The 19,057-nt window shown below is 36.6% G+C and overlaps 1 protein-coding gene across 1 annotated transcript in view; it reads right to left on the reverse strand.

The window, feature by feature from the left end:
• LOC150092471 (uncharacterized) overlaps nucleotides 1-17,555 on the reverse strand; it is a 340,631-nt gene extending 323,076 nt beyond the window's left edge. The window contains exon 1 of the mRNA XM_090415136.1: nucleotides 17,182-17,555. Within this exon, the coding sequence (XP_090271262.1) occupies nucleotides 17,182-17,244 (63 nt within the window). The 5' untranslated portion in view covers nucleotides 17,245-17,555. The remainder of the gene's footprint in view (nucleotides 1-17,181) is intronic.
• Nucleotides 17,556-19,057: the final 1,502 nt, after the last annotated feature.

Genomic DNA, 19,057 nt, shown 5'->3' on the forward strand with positions numbered 1-19,057 from the left:
AGTAGAATAACAGTTAATCAAATCATTGTCTCTTTAGCATACTGTGTGAAATGTAACTCAGCTTGTACTTGTGTAATTGTATATACTCCAGATGATGACCTTAATATGAAGGTCGAAATGTTGGGAAATTAAAAGAGTTATTTACAATGGTTGTAAAGTCCATAATTTCTAAAATGAGTAGTTTAAGTTCCATACTTATCCAGCTATGTTGGTTCTGTAAGAGATACAACTATTTTGTGCTATTTGCTTTTCTGGAAACATAGTCAATATAAGTCGTGGAGTGAAGTCCTTTATGGTGCCTCTAAGTGTTGTGATTACTGGTTGAGCTGGAATGAGAGTCCTAACCGTGACTACTCTGCCCTCTTGGGATATGCATCTTCTTGTGATTAGTATTGCAGTGGTTTATCTGCACTGATATTAATTTGCCATTTCTTGAACCACTGCTCTAGTTCTGAGATTGCATTTTTCAGTTTTCCAGTTGTTACTCTAGGTCAGAGGAAGAGTACTATTATTGCACTAACCTCTATTAAGGGCATTATTTGTAGCAGATGTGCGTGTGTGTGTGTGTGTGTGGGCATCAGCCACATAAATGGCAAAGAACAGAGGTTAATGCATGGCTATATGGGGAATGCCTGCTGTGATTTTGCCATCTGATTCCCCATAGTTACAGTCTGAATTAGTAATTGCTGAGGTACGATTTGGCAAGTTTTACTAGTCTTAGCAGAATGTTAAAAATACCAAGCAATTTTAAACCTGGTTTTACTCCATTTCCCAAGTAAGCAAACAGACAAACAAGTCAAGTTTGCGCCTGCAAGTGATGCAAGTCTAGCTGATCCTACAGGTAGTGCAAGACCAAGGCAACTCGTGGTAAAGGTGGCATAAGCTGTGATCACTAATCTTAATATTTACCCTTAATGCCAAAACACATCTCCAAGAAGGGGATGCATGATGTTCTGTATTAAAGGCAAGAGGCCACTACCCAGACCGGTTTCGACCTTTATTGAGGTCTCATCAGTGGGAGCTAGGCTGGAAATACCAAGATTTAGTAATACAGAGCTTATAAGTATTTTACCAGAACAGGTTGCCATAAGGTGTTTTAACCTTATTAAATAAAAATCTCTAAAGGAGATATAAATGTAGAAAGTATTTTACCTTGGGTATAATAAATGTTAAAAATACCAAGCAATTTTAAACCTGGTTTTACTCCATTTCCCAAGTAAGCAAACAGACAAACAAGTCAAGTTTGCACCTGCAAGTGATGCAAGTCTAGCTGATCCTACTGGTAGTGCAAGACCAAGGCAACTCGTGGTAAAGGTGGCATATGCATTCCCTTCTTGGAGATGTGTTTTGGCATTAAGGGTAAATATTAAGATTAGTGATCAGAGCTTATGCCACCTTTACCACGAGTCGCCTTGGTCTTGCACTACCTGTAGGATCAGCTAGACTTGCATTACTTGCAGGTGCAAAGTTGACTTGTTTGTCTGTTTGCTTACTTGGGAAATGGAGTAAAACCAGGTTTAAAATTGCTTGGTATTTTTAACATTTATTATACCCAAGGAAAAATACTTTCTACAGTCTTAGCAGAAATTTGGCCTTGAGAAGTTTGAAAAGCCCATTGTGACATGTTTTGTTGAATGCTTTGGCAAAATCTAGGAAGATCGAGTTTATATACTACTTCTTGTTGTACCCTATGTTGATGTTCCCGAAGACTCTAAGAACTTGCCGTTTAGTGGAGTGGCATTCCTGGAATCTAAATTGCTTATCAGGGATGAGATTGAATTAATTCGTGACTTACTGAAGTCTTGTCAATATAACACTCTCATCTATTTTTCTTAGGCAGGAGAGGGGGCTAATTTGGTGGTGGTTTCAAAGGAATTGTACTGCTTTTCCTGCTTTCAAGATCTAGATTACATCAGCTATTTTCTACTGTGGTGGGAAGTAGTGCAGCCTTGTTTCCCTTTTTATAGATGTTCTGTATGAGAGCTCTACTCCAGTCATCTGGAGTTCAACCCCTATTATTAATAAAATATTAAGATTTCACTACTTCTCACCACAGTAGAAAATATCTGTACTGAGTGTTCCTTATAAGATTAACAATGTGCAAAGGCCTTGCATATCAAGTCTTTGAAGATTTTGTTTGGAGATAGCATCTGGACAAGGTGCATTCCTATTTTTAAGTTTGGTGACAATTTCATGTATCAGGGTTGTCATTAGGATGGTGTTTTCATAGTGTGAGTATTCTAGTGAGCTCACCCAGTGTGTACTTTATTAGACCAGCATAAGTGTAGTTTAGACTGCTCTGGTCTAGGATGTCGACAAAAGCTGCTTCATCTTTGTCTGGGTTACAGACATTACTGTAATTCAAATTACTGTCAGTGTTACAGTAATTCACTAAGGATTGGTGTGTGTGTGTGGGGGGTTACTGACTGTGCAGAGTCAAAAGAATTATAAAAATGGAGGCAAACTCGCATAAAAAACTTTATTAAGAATTTTCACCAAGTATTATAGACCAGTGCAGAATCACAGAATGGCAATTAAAACAGATAATTTTAAAAGAGCGCCACCTGAGTAGCTAATGTAGGATAACTAAATAAGGTCAATGATTTACTAACTTATTAAAACACATGCACGCATGTGCACACGTGCACACATAGACAAACAAACATAATAAATTTAGTAAAGATTAGCAGGTTTAAAAAGTACTATCTACCACAAAGGGGAGAGGTGTAGACATCATTGGATCTGTTTAGTTTAGGACAATGAAGTGAAGTTTCACAAATTTCTTATAAAGACATTCTATGAGGACACAACTTGTCTTGTTCCAATAAACTGCATGTTTAGTGTTGATAGCATGCTCTGCAAGTTCAGACTGTTCAGGCTCATGATATTAATATAAGACTTGTCTTCCTCTAGCCAAATAAAAGCAAGTCTTTCGGTTTGTCCAAAATAAGATAAACCACAAGACCAAGGAATCTGGTAGACATCTGAATAACTGAAAGATGGAAGCTTGTCCTTAGGACAAGTGAGAAAGGCAGAGATTTTTCTGATGGGGCAAAAGAAGGCAACAAAAATATTGAGCAGTTTTAAAACTTTTGCTATGCATTCAGTAATGCCTTGCACATAAGGGATAGGAATGCAAGTTATTTCTTCTGTATTGGAAGAGGTAGGAGAAATCAGAATTGGAAAAAGCTTTATTGATGGAAAAAATCCTTAAAACAATCAGATAAAAAAGTAGAATTAATATGTTGTATTTCTTTCTGTAAACGTTTGTCCAGCAAAATGTTGTGATGTCTTAATAGTTCTAGCCTTTTAACTTTGATGGTAGTGAGATTCAGCATGGATATAATGGCCTATACAGGTCTTCTGAAAAACTGAAAAATATAGACTTCCATCTGGTTGACAAAGAATTAGAAAATCTAAAAAGGCTAATTGTTTATTTACTACTACCTTCTTCTTCTTCTAAGGTGAATTGGATCCTGGAATGAAGTGCATTTAATTTGGAAACTGCTGTAACTCAGAGGAAGGGCCATTCCAAATTGCTAAAATATCATCCACAAATCTGTATCAATGTGTAGGTTTAGGTGAAATGTTATGAAAAATATGTTATTCAAAGTACTGAATTGCAGGAAATTGATGAGACTATGGATATTAGATAATGGGGGACACAGATTAGAAGTTCTGAAGGCATATTGCAAAAGTTGGTAAAGTGGATCAAAGGATTACTTGGATGTTGAAACACACGCTAACCAATAAAAATAAGGAAGTTGTTATCCCTCTTTATAAAGCCAGGATTTGTCCTCCTCTTGGCTACCTTGCAATGATTTGGTCACCTGGGCTAAAGTTAGATAAGGGTAAATGCCCTTGCCTACTCCCTACATGGGAATAAAAGGGCATTAGCTGATTTTTTTTTTTTTAAAGTGTTCCATGAAGAAGTTGGTAATAGTAGGAGAAATAGGATTGCCTATGGCTGTTCCTTCAATTTGTTGATATAATTTGTTTTTAAAGAAGAAATAACCAGAATGTATTACAAAATCAAATAGATTTCTAAAAGAAATTCTTCTTGAAGTAATTCAATGGTGTCAGATAAAAGAATATTAGTAAACAAGGATACATCTAAACTGATCATAATATTGGAAGAATCTAGATGAAGATCAGAAATTTTATTTTTAAAATCCAAAGTATCTTCGAATTTTGTAAAAACTTCTGACATTTTCGTGGAAGCAACGAAAAGTTGCTGGCCTGGTTGGCTGAGTGGTTAGCGTATCCGCCTCTCCAGCCAAAAGGCTGCGGGTTCGAATCCCGCCATGGGCATGGATGTTTGCGATTATCTGTGAAAAATACTTGTGGTGGTGGTCGGTGGTAGATGGCGTTGGTGTAGATGATGAACGTAGTTGAGTGGTGGAGACGGACAGTTGTGGAGTAGGTGCCCTCCCTCGATGAGTCCTTGAACTCCCTGGAGGTGCTATGTAATAATAATAATAATAAAGTGTTTTTTTTATATAAGTAGCAGTTATTTTAGTTGAAGTAGAAAGTAAATTAAATAAGAATTTAGAAATCTTATAAGTGGGACATCCTATACAGTCATTGATTGATCTTAATTGAGTACCCAGTTTATGAACTTTTGGAAGAATTTACAATCTAGGTGGACAACCAAAGAAACTTTCTAAACCTTTTCTTTTGATCTCATTCCAATTAGAAACACTATCGATAAGAGAATTCAGTCTGTTTAGCTGAACTACAGGTAGGATCAGATGTGAGGGGCCTATAAATTGAATAGTCTCAAAGTAACACAGACATTTTTCTCTCATCTTTTCTTCTATCTTGAATGACAGCAGCCTTTTCTTTGTCAGCCTTAGTAATAATGAACTTGTTATTCTTCAATGATTTCAGAGCTTTAAATTCAGAGATATGATGATTAGGAGGCCTGGCACTAAAAAAATGTTTGCACTTTTGAAACAAATCATGTTTGCTGTTTTTAGGGATAAGAATCAAAGCATAGATAGAGGTCTATGGTGTGAAAAATTCTATAAGGTTACCTGACTGGGAGAAATGGGAGAATCATGTCCTTTTGATAAAACAAAAATTTCATCCTCTATCTTATGCTTTAAATTATCACTAGAAGCATTAATTTTGATACTATAATCCGTTTAGATATTGTATCTTTAATACTTCTGATGATAATTTAAAGTGTAAGCTTGATTCACTTATAAGCCACTCTTGAATCAGTACTCATAATGTCTGTGACACAGATAGATTCGTCACCAAAATTTCCGACTGTTCACTAACACAAGATGAACTTATGTAGAAATTCTTGTAGAAAGGCTTATACATTGGCAACACATGATTATTAAATTATTTAAGGAATTCACAATGTATACTGGAATATAAATTAAAATAAACTTTAATAAATACTTCCTATATTTCGGCAATGTCACGTTGCCATCTTCATGAGAACATATAACTATGACACATGTACGCAGGCACTACAAAAAGCAAATGAGGTCGAAGAGAGAAAACTACTGTTGTTCCTACTGCAAAAAGCAAATGAGGTTGAAGAGAGAAAACTACAGTTGTTCCTAAAGTCCTGATGGCACCCCCTAGCAGGCTATATTAGGTATTCTTAGCAGTTGGGCTGATGTTCTCATGATGTAAGTCTCCCAAATTTGGGACAGTTTAATGCACCCAAATTTGTTGAGGTTTGGAACATTTTCCAGAGCTGAGGTTGATTCTATGAATAATCTTTTATACTTAAACTTGCTGCGGTGTATTACTGTGGCTTTCTTCCAACGTATTCTGTGGCAGGTATCCAGAACATGGTCTGCAAGCCCAGAGTGGCTGTGCTGGTGAAACCAGATGTAGTCTTTGTGTTCAGAAATTCTGATATTCGCTGTCATGCCTGTTTGGCCAAAGTAGGACAGTTTACAGCTGCAAGGGACCTGGTATACCCCAGGAAGGTCTAGGGGAAGTGATTGGTCTTTTGTGGAGCGGATAAGGGATGCCAATTTTTTATATGGTTTGTAATAAGAGGTCAGATCATATTTTTTTAGAATTTTGGTTATTTTTTCAGAGGTGCCCCAGATGTAGGGAATATTGATGGATGTAGAGTAATCTTTATTGTGAGAGGGGGGAGGAGGGTTGTAGTTAACTAGTTTTAATATTTTTTGGATTTTTTGTGGGTTGTAGCCATTGACTAAGAAAGTGTTAAGGATGTGATTTAGTTCAGTGGTTAGGGCATTGTCATTTGAACAGATTAGTTTTGCCCTATTATATAGTGTTTTAATAACCCCATATTGTTGTGAGGTGGAGTGGTTAGATTGCTGGTGAATGTATCAGCCTGTATGGGTAGGTTTTCTATAAACTGAGAAAACCAAGGTTCCATCAGGCTGGCAAGTAATTAATTAGTGTGTCTAGAAAAGGGAGGCTGTTGTTTTCCTCTTTTTCTAAGGTGAACTTGATTCTGGAGTGTTGGTTGTTTAAGTGTGTTAAGAAGGAGAGGAATGTATCTGGGCCATGTGGCCAAATATCGAACACATCATCAACATAGCGAAGCCATATAGTAGATTTTTGTGGGGCAGAGTTTAAGGCATTCTCTTCAAAAGTCTCCATAAAAAAGTTGGCCAAGGGTGGGGAGAGTGGTGAACCCAGTGGTGAACTCTTCTCCTTCATTTTCAATAATTAAGAAATGGATTGCTGAGTTTAAAAATGGCCGTACTAGCCTTGAAGACGTCCACCTGAAGGACGTCCAAAAAAAAAAAGTGTAACACCAGAAATCATTGATCAAATGCACAATATGGAAAAGGATGACTGGTGAGTCAAATTGCGTGATGCTGACACTATAGGCAATTCAAAAGAACATGTAGGATAAATTTTGCACGAAGAATTGCATATGAAAAAGCTTTGCAGAAGATGGGTGCTGGGCTTGCTCACAGCAGATCAAAAACGCACTCACGAAAATCTCTGAACTTAGAGCATTTTAACAAGAATAAAACTGATTTTTATTCCATCTATTTATTACTATGGATGAGACTTGGATTCACCATTACATCCCAGAATCCAAACAGCAGTCAATAAAGTGGATAGAAGCAGGTTGTTCAGTGCCAAAGAAGACAAAGTTGTTCCATCAACAGGAAAGGTAATGGCATCGGTGTTTTGGGATGCTAAAGGTATTTTGTTTATTAATTATCTTGAAAAGGGTGAAACAATAACCAGGAAATATGATTCCGATCTTTTAACCAGACTAGATGAAAAAAATTTGTGAGAAAAGACCCGGTTTGGAGAAGAAAAATGTCATCTTTCATCAGGACAATGCACCTGCCCACAAATGTGTTTTGGCAATGATGAAATTAAGGGATCTGCACAATGAAATGTTGGAACATTCACTCTAATTCACCAGATTTGGCTCCCTCTGACTTCCATCTCTTCCCAAAACTATACATTTCCTAGCTAATCAGCGTTTTTCTTCGATCCAGAGGTGATTGCAGCTGTAGAGGGGTATTTTGCAGATCTTACTGAGAACCACGACAGGGACGAGATAATGGCACTGGAGCATCGCTGCAAGAAATGTATTAGTCTTAAGGGAGATTATGTTGAAAAATAAAAATAATTTTGAAATTATAAATTCGTTTTTCACTGTTAGGCCGAGAACTTTTCAGACCACCCTCGTACGCTGGGCTAGTGACATACATCAGAATAAAGGTTTTTAATTCGGTGGCCGGTATGTGAATATTGGAGCTAAGACACCATTGCGGAGACAAGAATGTCAAACACTGTATGAACGTAAGATTCACAAATGTGTTAAGATCAGCAAGAAGCTCGATGAGGACTTTCGGTGTTTTTCTAGATTTCTTTAAACAATGTGATTGTGAATACAGAAATTGTTAAAAAAGGAAAATCAGGCATAATTACGGAAGCAGAAGTGTGCCTGACTGATGAAGCAAGAGCTCGTATGACTGTGGAAACAGAAGAAAGTTAAACTGATAAAGAAATAATGGGATGATTGCTGGAATGCAAGAGTTGATGAATTAAATGATTAAGATAAGGAATGAAACAAGGCATATACAGAATGAAATTATACATATGGTGGATATGAACATAAGAATGCAAAAGAATAAAAAGAAAGACAGTGGAGAAAAAGAAGTACCAAATGACTCAAGAATAACACTGTATGGAGATTCTATCATAAAAAGTGTGGTAGATGAGATCATTGCACAAGGTTTGTTTTCCAGGATGGAGAATGAACATGATGAATGAGACACTAGATATGAGAAATAATCATTTGAGGAAATTGATGGGAGTAGTTGAGAAGGATGATTTGGTTAGGCATAGGAGGTACATGAGATTGGATGTCTGCAGATTATTGAAGAGAGTGAAAGACAACCGTATGGCAGGAAGGGTAGTTTGTGTATTGTCCAGGTATGACAATGATGAGTTGTGGCAGAGAGCAAAAATCTTGAATGGAATGTTAGCAAAATTTCTTGAAGAGAAAGGAGTGCAGTTTGTGAACATGTGTGATGAGTTTCGAATGGAGCTATGTAACAGCAATTGACTCATCTAAATGGTTTTAAAGTGAGCCATTTAGGAAAGTTGCTGCTGAGCAGGTGTAATGAGTGATGCAAACACAGTATCAGTGTAAATCAAAGATGAGGTGAATGAGCAGGAGAGTGGACTAAGTGAGTGTGATGTGATTGTGAATGGAGAAGAGAATATGAGAACAGGAAAACAAGTTGGACAAGGAAAAAAGAGTGGGACAGGGATATCGGGAGGGTGTAAGGAGAAAGTGGTAACAAATGTAAATATATTGATGATCAGTGTAGGAATTGAATGGCCAGGAATACATGAGGGTTGAGTCTGGTAGGCTATGTGGGGCTAAAGATAAGCTGACAGGTGCAGGTGAAGAGAAGTCACAGATGGAGAACAGCATTAGTAGGACTAGCTTTTGACCATGAAATGAATTCTAACATTTATTTTAAATACCAGGAAGGTAGAAATAAGGGAGATGAAATTATTATTATTACAGGTATCTCTGTGGAGTCAGTAGACTATTCGCAGGAGACCCAAACTAGCAAAACAATATTTATCATATCTGTTCTTGAATTCATTTACAGACGAAGAACTCATAACTGATTCAGGCAATGAATTCCACTCATTCACCACCCTCCAGGCGAAAAATCTCGTTCTCACCCCTTGTTAAACCACACTTTTCTTTAATTTCCAGGAATGACCTCTTGTTCGTCCATCACTATCACACAGCTGAAACATTTCTCCTGCATCAATCTTATAAAAACCTTTTAGTAATTTAAATGTATCTATCAAATCCCCTCTTCTCCGCCTATCAACCAACCTCTGCAATCTATCAATGTAGGGAGCATTTTTTACATCGCTCACCAACTTAGTCACTCTCCTCTGAACCCTCTCCACAACCTCCTCATTTCCAAGGAATCCAGGCAACCAGAGATGAGCACAGTAATCCAAATGTGGAAGTATCAATGCTTTATAAAGGTGAATAATAACTTCTTTATCTCTGGATGCTAGTGTGTTCCTCAATAACCACATAATCCTATGTGTAATCTTGGACACCTTAGCAATGTGTCCCCTGAACTTCATCTCCCTATCTATCAACACCCCTAAGTCCCTAGCCTCATCAATCTCTTCGAGTACCATTCTATCAATGTAGTACACAGCTGGTAATCGTTTAATCCCAAAATACATAATTTACACTTTTTCACATTGAACTGATATCCATTTCTCTTTTCCCATTTTACCAGCTTATTTAAATCATCCTGAAAACTCTTAACATCAGCTTGATTTTTTATTGCACTACCCAACTTTGCATCATCAGCAAACAACTGAATATCTCCCATCAAGCCATTTCCACTTTCATTTACGTACAAATTAAACAACACTGGCCCAAGCACAGAGTCCTGAGACACACCACTGGTTACCTGTCTCACCCTGGACTCTGCTCCTCCATACACCACATTCTGGTATCTCTCCCTGAGCCATTCTCCAATCCATATTACCTATTTCGTATCCATTCCCATCTGCTCCAATTTGCACAACAGTGTTCTATGGGGTATCCTGTCAAAAGCCTTAGCAAAGTCCAGAAGTTCCACTGTGTAGCCATTTCCTTTATCCAATTCAGATGTCATTCTATTATAAAAAGTTAATAAATTGCTAAGGCAGGATCTACCTTTAACAAAACCATGTTGGACCCTATAGAGCATCATACCCTGATCCATCCATTCTTAAATTTTGTCTTTAACCAACTTTTGCAATACTTTTACCACTACTCCCAAGATGGTAATTGGTCTGTAATTAACTACAGCAGTTTTACAGTCACCTTTATGCAAAGGAACTACTTTGCCTTCCTTCCACTCCCTAGGGATCATACCAGGGTTCAAACTCAAGTTAAATAACCAAGTAAAAGCCGTTGACAATTCCTTTGCACGTTCATGCAACACCCTAGCTGATATTCCATCTAAACCTACAGCAGTGTTTGCATTTAAATTTTGCAATATATTAAATACCTCTGATTTTTTAACTTCAATTCTCACATTAATTATTGCTACAGGTACAGAGATATCCTCACTTTTGTGATAGACTTTTGAAAATTGATCACTAAGTAACTCTACTATTATATCCGAATTTGTCACCTCAATACCATCAGCCCACTAAAGTTATCCTTCCGAAGTCATTCTTCCTTTTACTTGCCACATAGCAGAAGAACACTTTGGGATCACCCTTGATCTCCTTGGCTATGGTCTTCTCATAATCTTATTTAGCTTTTCTTACTATGCTGGTAACCTTCCTAGCTTGAACCTTGTACTGCTCATGGATGTACTGATCACCTTTCTCCTTGTACATTCTCCTTATCATTTTCTTTTTATGCAGATCCAGATCGAGCTTGATACTACTGCTCATCCATCTAACACATACCTCATTTGTCTTCATGACCATGGGGTCACAATCTGATATTGCTTTCCTCAGATACTCGCTGAATTTTTATCCCATGCACTGCTAACATCTTTCCCCTGCAATATGTTCTGCCATGGGATGGCTACAAGCTCATTCCAAAGCTTGTTATAATTGCCTAACCTGTAGTTCCAGATATATACCCCCTTCTTAACAGAAAAATCCACAGATTTTGCAACCTCCCAAGTCAGTACCACATGATCGCTCTCACCAATTGGTGGTAACGAGGACATCTTGCTTATGCATATATCCTCTGAACCAATGACCAGGTCCAACACTCTCACACCATGTGTCCCTTCAGTTATGTGCTGTTTCAAATAATTATCTAGTCGAAATTGTGCTGCATTGATTGAGTTTATGTGCCTGAAAATAGTTGGAATAAATAAAACACGGTTGGGTGAGAATAAAATCTTGAGGGGAATAGAAATGGAGGGATATGATGTTTTTCACGAAGACAGGAAAGGGGGTAGGGAGGTGCTGCTGATGATAGCAGGAGAATTATATCTGTACAAGAATAAGATATACAAAGAGAAAAACTTGGCACTAGTCTTGAAGTGGTATGATGTGAAGTGGAGGTGGATAGAAGGAGATATTTGGTGGATATTGCCACAGGCCAGGGAATGTAGAAGGTAGAGACAAAGAAATGTACAGTCAATTTATCTTAGTGAGCATGCAAAGGGTGATCATTATGGGTGATTTTAACTATGAAATATTGATTAGAATGAAGAAATAACATCAGGGAATAAGGAGAATGAATTTCTTGAGTTCTTATGAGACAACAATCTTAGGCAGTATTGTTAGGGAGAACAGAGTTAAGAGTCATATACTGGTTATATAATCAGAGGATGCGATTGTGAAAGGATTGTCTAATCTTCACCCAGTTGGGAGAAGTGATCACATGGGTAGCAGCCAGTCACATGAGAATGTCTATAAAGAAAGGATATTGTGGAACTACAAGGCTGGTGATTAAGGAAAGCTTAGGAGACAACTGGGAGCTATTGCACGGAAAGAGGAGTTGAGTTGGAAGAATACAGATGCTGGTTGGGAATTGATCAAGAGCCATTTAACAGCTGCAATGTCTGAGTGTATTGCAAAAGAGAGAAAGCTAAACAAGGCAGTAGTGAAATGGATCAATGAAGAGATTATGCATGAAATCTGGAAGGAGGCACTGTGGTGGCAACATAAGGTGAATGCTGGTAAAGATTAGTGTAATGAGAATTACATGGAGGAGGCCAGGAAGGTGACTCAGTTGGTAAAGATAGCAAAAATTGAGTATGAGAAGAAATTATGTATGATGCTTGTAGATGACACTAGTGGATTGGTAACTAGTGCAGAGGATAATTGAATAATTCAATGATCAGTTTATCAGTGTATCTCATCCTTGTGAAGAGACGATCAGGAGATGCTGAAGTGTAGAATGTATACTAGAGGAAGGACTGATGGTGGGCAGGAGGTATACGAGGAATTAAGTAAACTTGATGTTAATAAGACAATAGGATTTAACAGTATATCACCATATGTCTTGAGGGAATACCCTATGGAATTAATGGCATCTTTGGTGCAACTATTTAACATGAATCTTGCAACAGGGTGAGTACCAAAGGCCAATCTGTATGTCTTGGGTTGTTATTAAGATGAGAAATTGTTAAGTTGGTGAGGACTAGGAATCAGAAATGGGTTGATAATAGCAGTGTTCTTTATGATGGTCAGCATGGGTTTGTTAATTGGAGGTCAATTTTCAGCAATCTACTCATATTACAACAAGGCAAAACTTAATTTTACTTTATTAAGTTTACTCTATTTCTCAATGACCTCACTCAATAAAGGAGATTCATATATCATGGTAGTTGGATAGCTGATTGGCTGTTGGACAGGTATCAGCAGGTTGCATATGGAGGAGTGGTTCAAAAGAGGAATGTCACTAATGGAGTGCCACAGGGACCTGTTTTAGGATAATTATTCTTTAGCTTGTATGTTTATGACATTAGGACTGGCTTAACTGGAGATGTGCAGTTTTATAATTTTACAGATGATGCAAAATTAGGAAATGTTAAGAGAAGTAGAAGAGATATTGTGGCCTTGTAGGATCATTTAAATTGATTTTAAATAATAAATTACAGATTAGACTTAAAGATTTAAATGGATTATGCAAATAGGCAAATGAATAGAGCTATCAGTTTGATATTGCAAACTGCAAAGTCTTGATATTTAGTAGGCAAGGTTGGGATGCAGAATATACAATTATGAAATAACAATGGAGAAATTTTTAAGGAGGTGGAGGAGATGAGAGATCTGGGAGTGATGGTGGTAGACTTAAAGTTTAGGCATCACATTGCTAAAATTGTAAGACTAAAATTCCAATGGATTATGGCAATAATGGGGAGGACACTGACATGCAGAAGCAAAGAAGTTATAGTTTCCTTGGATAACGCTTTGATCAGACCACATATGGACTACTGCATAGATTTGGTCACCTGGTTTTCTGGGGGATTAGGATGTATTGGATAAGGTCCAGAGAAGGTCTATTAAGTGTCAGGTCTATGGAATGTCATATATGAGGAGAAATTGAGGGAATGCACTTTGCAGAGCCTTGTAAATAGAAGAAGAGGGTATATGATTGAGTCAAATAAGTTTGCGAGGAGTTGTTACCAGATTAATGTGGAGAAGATATTTCGTAGAGTAGAGGGAGTCAAGGAGAGAACTAGAGGCCATCCATGAAAGCTGTATAAGGAGGGTATGAGCAGGGGAATGAGAAGCAGATTCTTTGCATGGAGAGTGATTGGTTAGTGGAATGCATTGTCTGAAAGTGTGGTGAGTGTAGAAACTGTGAATTGGTTCAAGGCAGGGCATAATCATTTGGCATGATAGGGTATAGACCTCCTACAATGAGTCCTTTGACTCTATGGGGATCAAATAATAATAATGATGATTGTCATTATCATTATTATCATTATTATGTAACACCTCCAGGGAGTCCAAAGACTCATAGAGGGAGAGTGTGCCAACAGCATCAAATGATTGGTTCTCTTCCAACTACTAACTGCACTCCAACTTGGTTAACTTTTTGTGAGCCATTAGTAGCAGAGGCTCTACCAATCCTTTGTCACTTTCTTCATGTTATTAACTTACTCCAGATTCCCTTCAGCTATCCTCTTCTTTAGATGTTCAATATTATCTTTGAGATGCTTCATTTTACTACTCAGTTTCATCACCTCTTGATTAAGCGATTCTGCTTCATTCCATTTTACTATTATTAGTAGCATTTTCATCTGCTTTCTGATTACTTCCGGTGATGCTAGCACCTGTTTTGAAACATTAGCCTATCATTATACATTTTTTCATACCTTACCTTAATACAGTAAAACACCAATTACCCATGGTAACTGGGGACACAAGAGACTGGATAATTAAAAAACACAGTTAAACCAAGTTATGTTTTATTGGGTTAAATACATAAAAAACCTATTAAAACAAAAGGTAAACATTCTTGTATTATGTAAATACAAAAACTGAACATTTCTAAACTTATTTGGAAAGAAAACAAAAACAAACAAACAAATATCACAGGCTTTCTGTGATATTTGCTTGTTTTGTCTTGGTCAATATGTTGGACCTCAGATTGTAGGAGTTAGTGAGACCTGGCTATCAGAATCAGACATACTGGTATCGAGTGTAAAGGGTACACTATTTTTAGTAAGGATAGAAAGGATAGGGGTGTGTTACTAATGATATCGGATGACTTGAATCCAGTTAGAGCTGAGATCAATGATTGTAGTACTACTACTAATAGTATTTCATGTGGCAGTGAGTTTAAAGCCACCTGCTGTGAGGTGGAATTTAACAAGATCAATTACATATTGTGGTGTTGTTACAGATTACTGGTAGAGTGATTGCTAGTGACATAGAAATGCATTATCAAATAAAGACGATGGGCATGAAACGAGAAATCATAAAGGGAATTTTAGATATCCAAATATTGATTAAGTAGCAGTAAAACTTCATGAGAAAGAATGAAACTGAATTTCTTGAGCTGTTGCAAAACAACTTCCTCAAGCAGTATGTGACAGAAAGAACTCTAGGTCAACGAGTGCTAGATTTCATTATAGTGTTAGAGAGGATTTCAATTAAAGAAGTGCTGTTCTACCTCATGTTTGATGACAGTGACTATGCAGTACTCACTTGAGGAGTGGCTAAGTCTATGAATATTCTATTCAGAAAAGGTTACTTGCTGAACTACAAAGCAGGAAATTATGACCAACTTAGGAGTATATTGGGTTCTGCATCATGGTATCAGTTGTTAGATGGGAAGGATATTTATAGTGCATTGGCAGATTTTAAAACTTAGCAGTAGTTAGAAATGAAAGAATTACAAGAAGATGGTTTGATGTAAAATCAAGGGTAGGACAAGGATGCTCATCATCTCCACTCTTATTCATCATCTATATGGATCACTTTATGAAAGAAATTGGCCTAATATTAGCCTGATATTAGAATTGGAGATGAAGAAAATTGAAGATATCAAACTTAGCTCTTTGCTTTATGCAGATGATATAGTCCTAAACACATCTCGTGCAATCTCCAAAATGTAGTAACTAAATTGAATAACAGGTGTAACAAGTTTGGCATGAAAATCAGTAATAAAATGACCATAACTATGACTATAGGTAGGTAGTTGCATTCTGAATGGAGATTCTACAGAATAAGTAAAATATTTCAGCTATTTAGGCACAGGTTTTGGTGAAGATGGCAGGATGAACTGAAAATAGACAACAGAATAATCAAAGTTGGAGGTTTTTCTTAATAATAATAATAATGTTTCTTGATACTAGTACTTTCAGGATATCTTGCAATCTGATTCTGTCAAAACATTTTCTCTAAATCACATTATTATTGTTGTTATGTGCCATCTAGTCGTTTTTTGACACTCTTGGTGATCCTGTGAACAAAGGTTCTCCATCCTACTTGGCTTCTTGTTCTTTCTTTCAGTAATTGTAAGTTGAAGTTGATAAGTTTTTTATGTTGTCCATCCAACTCTTTTGTGGTCTTCCTCATCTTCTCATTCCTACAATCCTCACCAACATAACAGACTTTTCCAATGATTCATCAGCTCACATAATATGTCCAAAGTACATCAACTTCTGTTTAGTGATCATCATTTCCAAGGAACATTCTATCTTTATATTCTAAAACCTTCTTATTGGTCATTCTTACAGTCCATGGGATTCTTCAGGCTCCTCCACACCTATAATTCAAATGAGTCGATATGCTTTCTGTCTTTCTCCTTAATAATCTAGCTTTCACATTCATACATTACTACAGGAAATACCATTAATTTGGCAATTCTAACTTTCGGGGCCTTACTCACACCTCTATCTTTCATAATGTTTTGTCAAGGTTAACATCACTTTTTTTCCCATAATTGAAACACATATTGCTTTATAAAACACATAAAATTACTCATTGCTAGTTGATGTCTAAACAAACTTATCTAGGCATTTTTTCAGTTGGCTCCAAATTAGATATTCTCTGGTGCATGCAATAATGATTTTGTATCTTCAAAATTCTGGTTTAAAACTTCACATCACAAAAAAAATCTACTGTACAATTCACATTATTTTAGATAACCTACAAGTTATATAAACGTGTTACGTAAGACTGAAGTATTTTTCTGTGGTACTCTTTCCTTGATGTCTTGAAATCATCAATAATCAGGATATCAGAACACTGGAGTGGTAGTTATGCAAGGATTTGAGAGAATGTGGATTACAGAAGTTGGTAGGTAGGAGGAAAAGAGGAAATATGATAGAGAGTTTCAAGTTAGTTATGAGATTCCATCAGATTAATGAATGAATGAATGATAAAAAGAATGGATGTTAAGATTCTCGTCACCATGAAAACTGGGAGACCAAATCTGTGCACAATAATCCATATGAGGTCTGATCAAGGCCTTATACAGTGGCATTATAACTTCTTTATTTCTGCATATCAGGGGCCTCTGCATCATTGCCATTATCCAATGTGACATCTTTACATCCTGTGCGATGTGTGGCAGCTGAATTTCAGGTCCTTATCTATCACCACTCGCAGATCTCTCATCTTCTCTACTTCCTTTAAAGTTTCTCTACCAAGTGTGTACTTTGCATCCAATCATTCCTTACCAAATTTCAAAACCTTACACTTTGCAACAAATAATTTATAGGTTCCACTTACCTGCTCATTCATGCAATTTATCAAGTTCTCCGATAAAGCTATAATATCTGCTTCACTCTGCATTGCTTTCCACAATCTACAAACAACTGCATATCACCAGATAATTCCCATCCCCAAATTATTAATATAAAAAATGAACAACAATAGTCCTAAAACTGATTCATGCAACACACCAATAGTGACCTTCCTCTTTCAGGATACTGCACCACCATATACAACTTTCTGCTACCTATGCTCTTGTTTAGTGTTACACGGTGATCAGCATTCATTTTAGAAATTATGGACTTTACAACCGTGTTATAAATAACTATTTTAATATCCTAAATGTTTCGATCTTCATATTAAGATCATCATCTAGAGCATGTACAAATATCCAGGACAAGCTGAGTTACATTACATGCAGTAAGCTAGAGAAACAATGAATTGATCACAAGTTATTCTACTGGCATGACCTCTACTGGAAAAAAAAAAAATTCCTAAACTACATCAAGTTAAATTCTATTTATGATAACATGAATAAACATTCTTTCTTACCGATAGTTTTCTTTCAGTTACAATGATGTCCTATTTTTAGCATTACAATTTATTTTTGATTTAGGATCCTGGATTTTCCACAGTCCTGTTTATAGTTGCTCTTAGATAGGAAGGTTCCATGGGTCGAATATATGCTTTCCGTATGTTTGGGATTTTTAGACCATCATTATTGTTCAGATTGGGATGGTTGGTAATAATCTCACAGGCATCCTTAAATTTGCGTTCATACGATGTTTTGGTGTGATGTAGACAACTAGTGCTTTTCCAGTCAATTCTATGTAAGGTGTTCAGGGCATGGTCAGAAAGGCCAGCTTCACCATAATTATTATATTTAATGTGTCGTTTATGTTCTTTTTGTCTGATAGGAATTGTGCATCCTGTTGCTCCTATATATGGTATGTTACAGGTGCAATAAATATGGTACACTCCAGGGTGAGTTAGCAGAGGGAGTGGGTCTTTGGATGAGTTGAGTTAGCTTTTTAATTTTGCAGGAGGTTTAAAGGTGGCTTTGAGGTTGTATTTTTGTAGTATTCTGTTTATTTTATCTGATGTATTTTTAATGTAAGGAATGGTTATAGTTTTATTGTAGTCTAGTTTGTCTTTGTTTTTTATTGAGGTCCTGTAGAGAATTTTGTTAATAGTGTTTTGACTGTACCCATTTTTTTGAAAAGTATTGCTGATCACTTTAAATTCGTCTTTCAGTGCCTGTTTACTGGAGCAGATCTTCAGAGCCCTGTTTTTTAGAGTATTAATGACACCTAGTTTTTGTGTTCGGTGGTTGTATGAGTTTATGTGTATATATTGGCCAGTATGTGTCAGCTTCCATTAAGAGTGAAGGAAAGATCCAGAGAGAAGACATGTGACATGTATCTGGAAATGGAAGTATGTTCTGTTTAATTGTCGATATATGATTAATTATCTTTGATTATATGATTATATATGATAAATTATCAATGATCAATTCATTGGTTCTCTAGCTTGCTATATGTAATGTAATGTAACTCTGCTTGTCCTGTATATTTGTATATGCTCCAGATGATGATCTTAATATGAAGTTCAAAACATTGGGACATTAAACTAGTTATTTATAACGTATATGATTAATAATCATAAATATATGAAAAATAATATGATATATGATGATATGTTTAATTGTCAATATATGATCGACAATTATTATCGATAATGATCGATAATAATAAATTTAGTTTAATCCTTTATCCAAGTGTTAGCAAACAAAGTTTGCGCCAGAAGATACTTCAAGACTGGGGCAACTCGGAGCAAAAGTAGACCAAGCTCTCATCACTCCTGTTTCAGTATCTCCCATAATGCCAAGCACATC

The sequence above is a fragment of the Typopeltis vanoorti genome, chromosome 26 (genome assembly GCF_054136105.1).
Source record: "Typopeltis vanoorti isolate ZY-2024b chromosome 26, IOZ_Tvanoo_1.0, whole genome shotgun sequence".
NCBI classification, from domain to species: domain Eukaryota; kingdom Metazoa; phylum Arthropoda; class Arachnida; order Uropygi; family Thelyphonidae; genus Typopeltis; species Typopeltis vanoorti.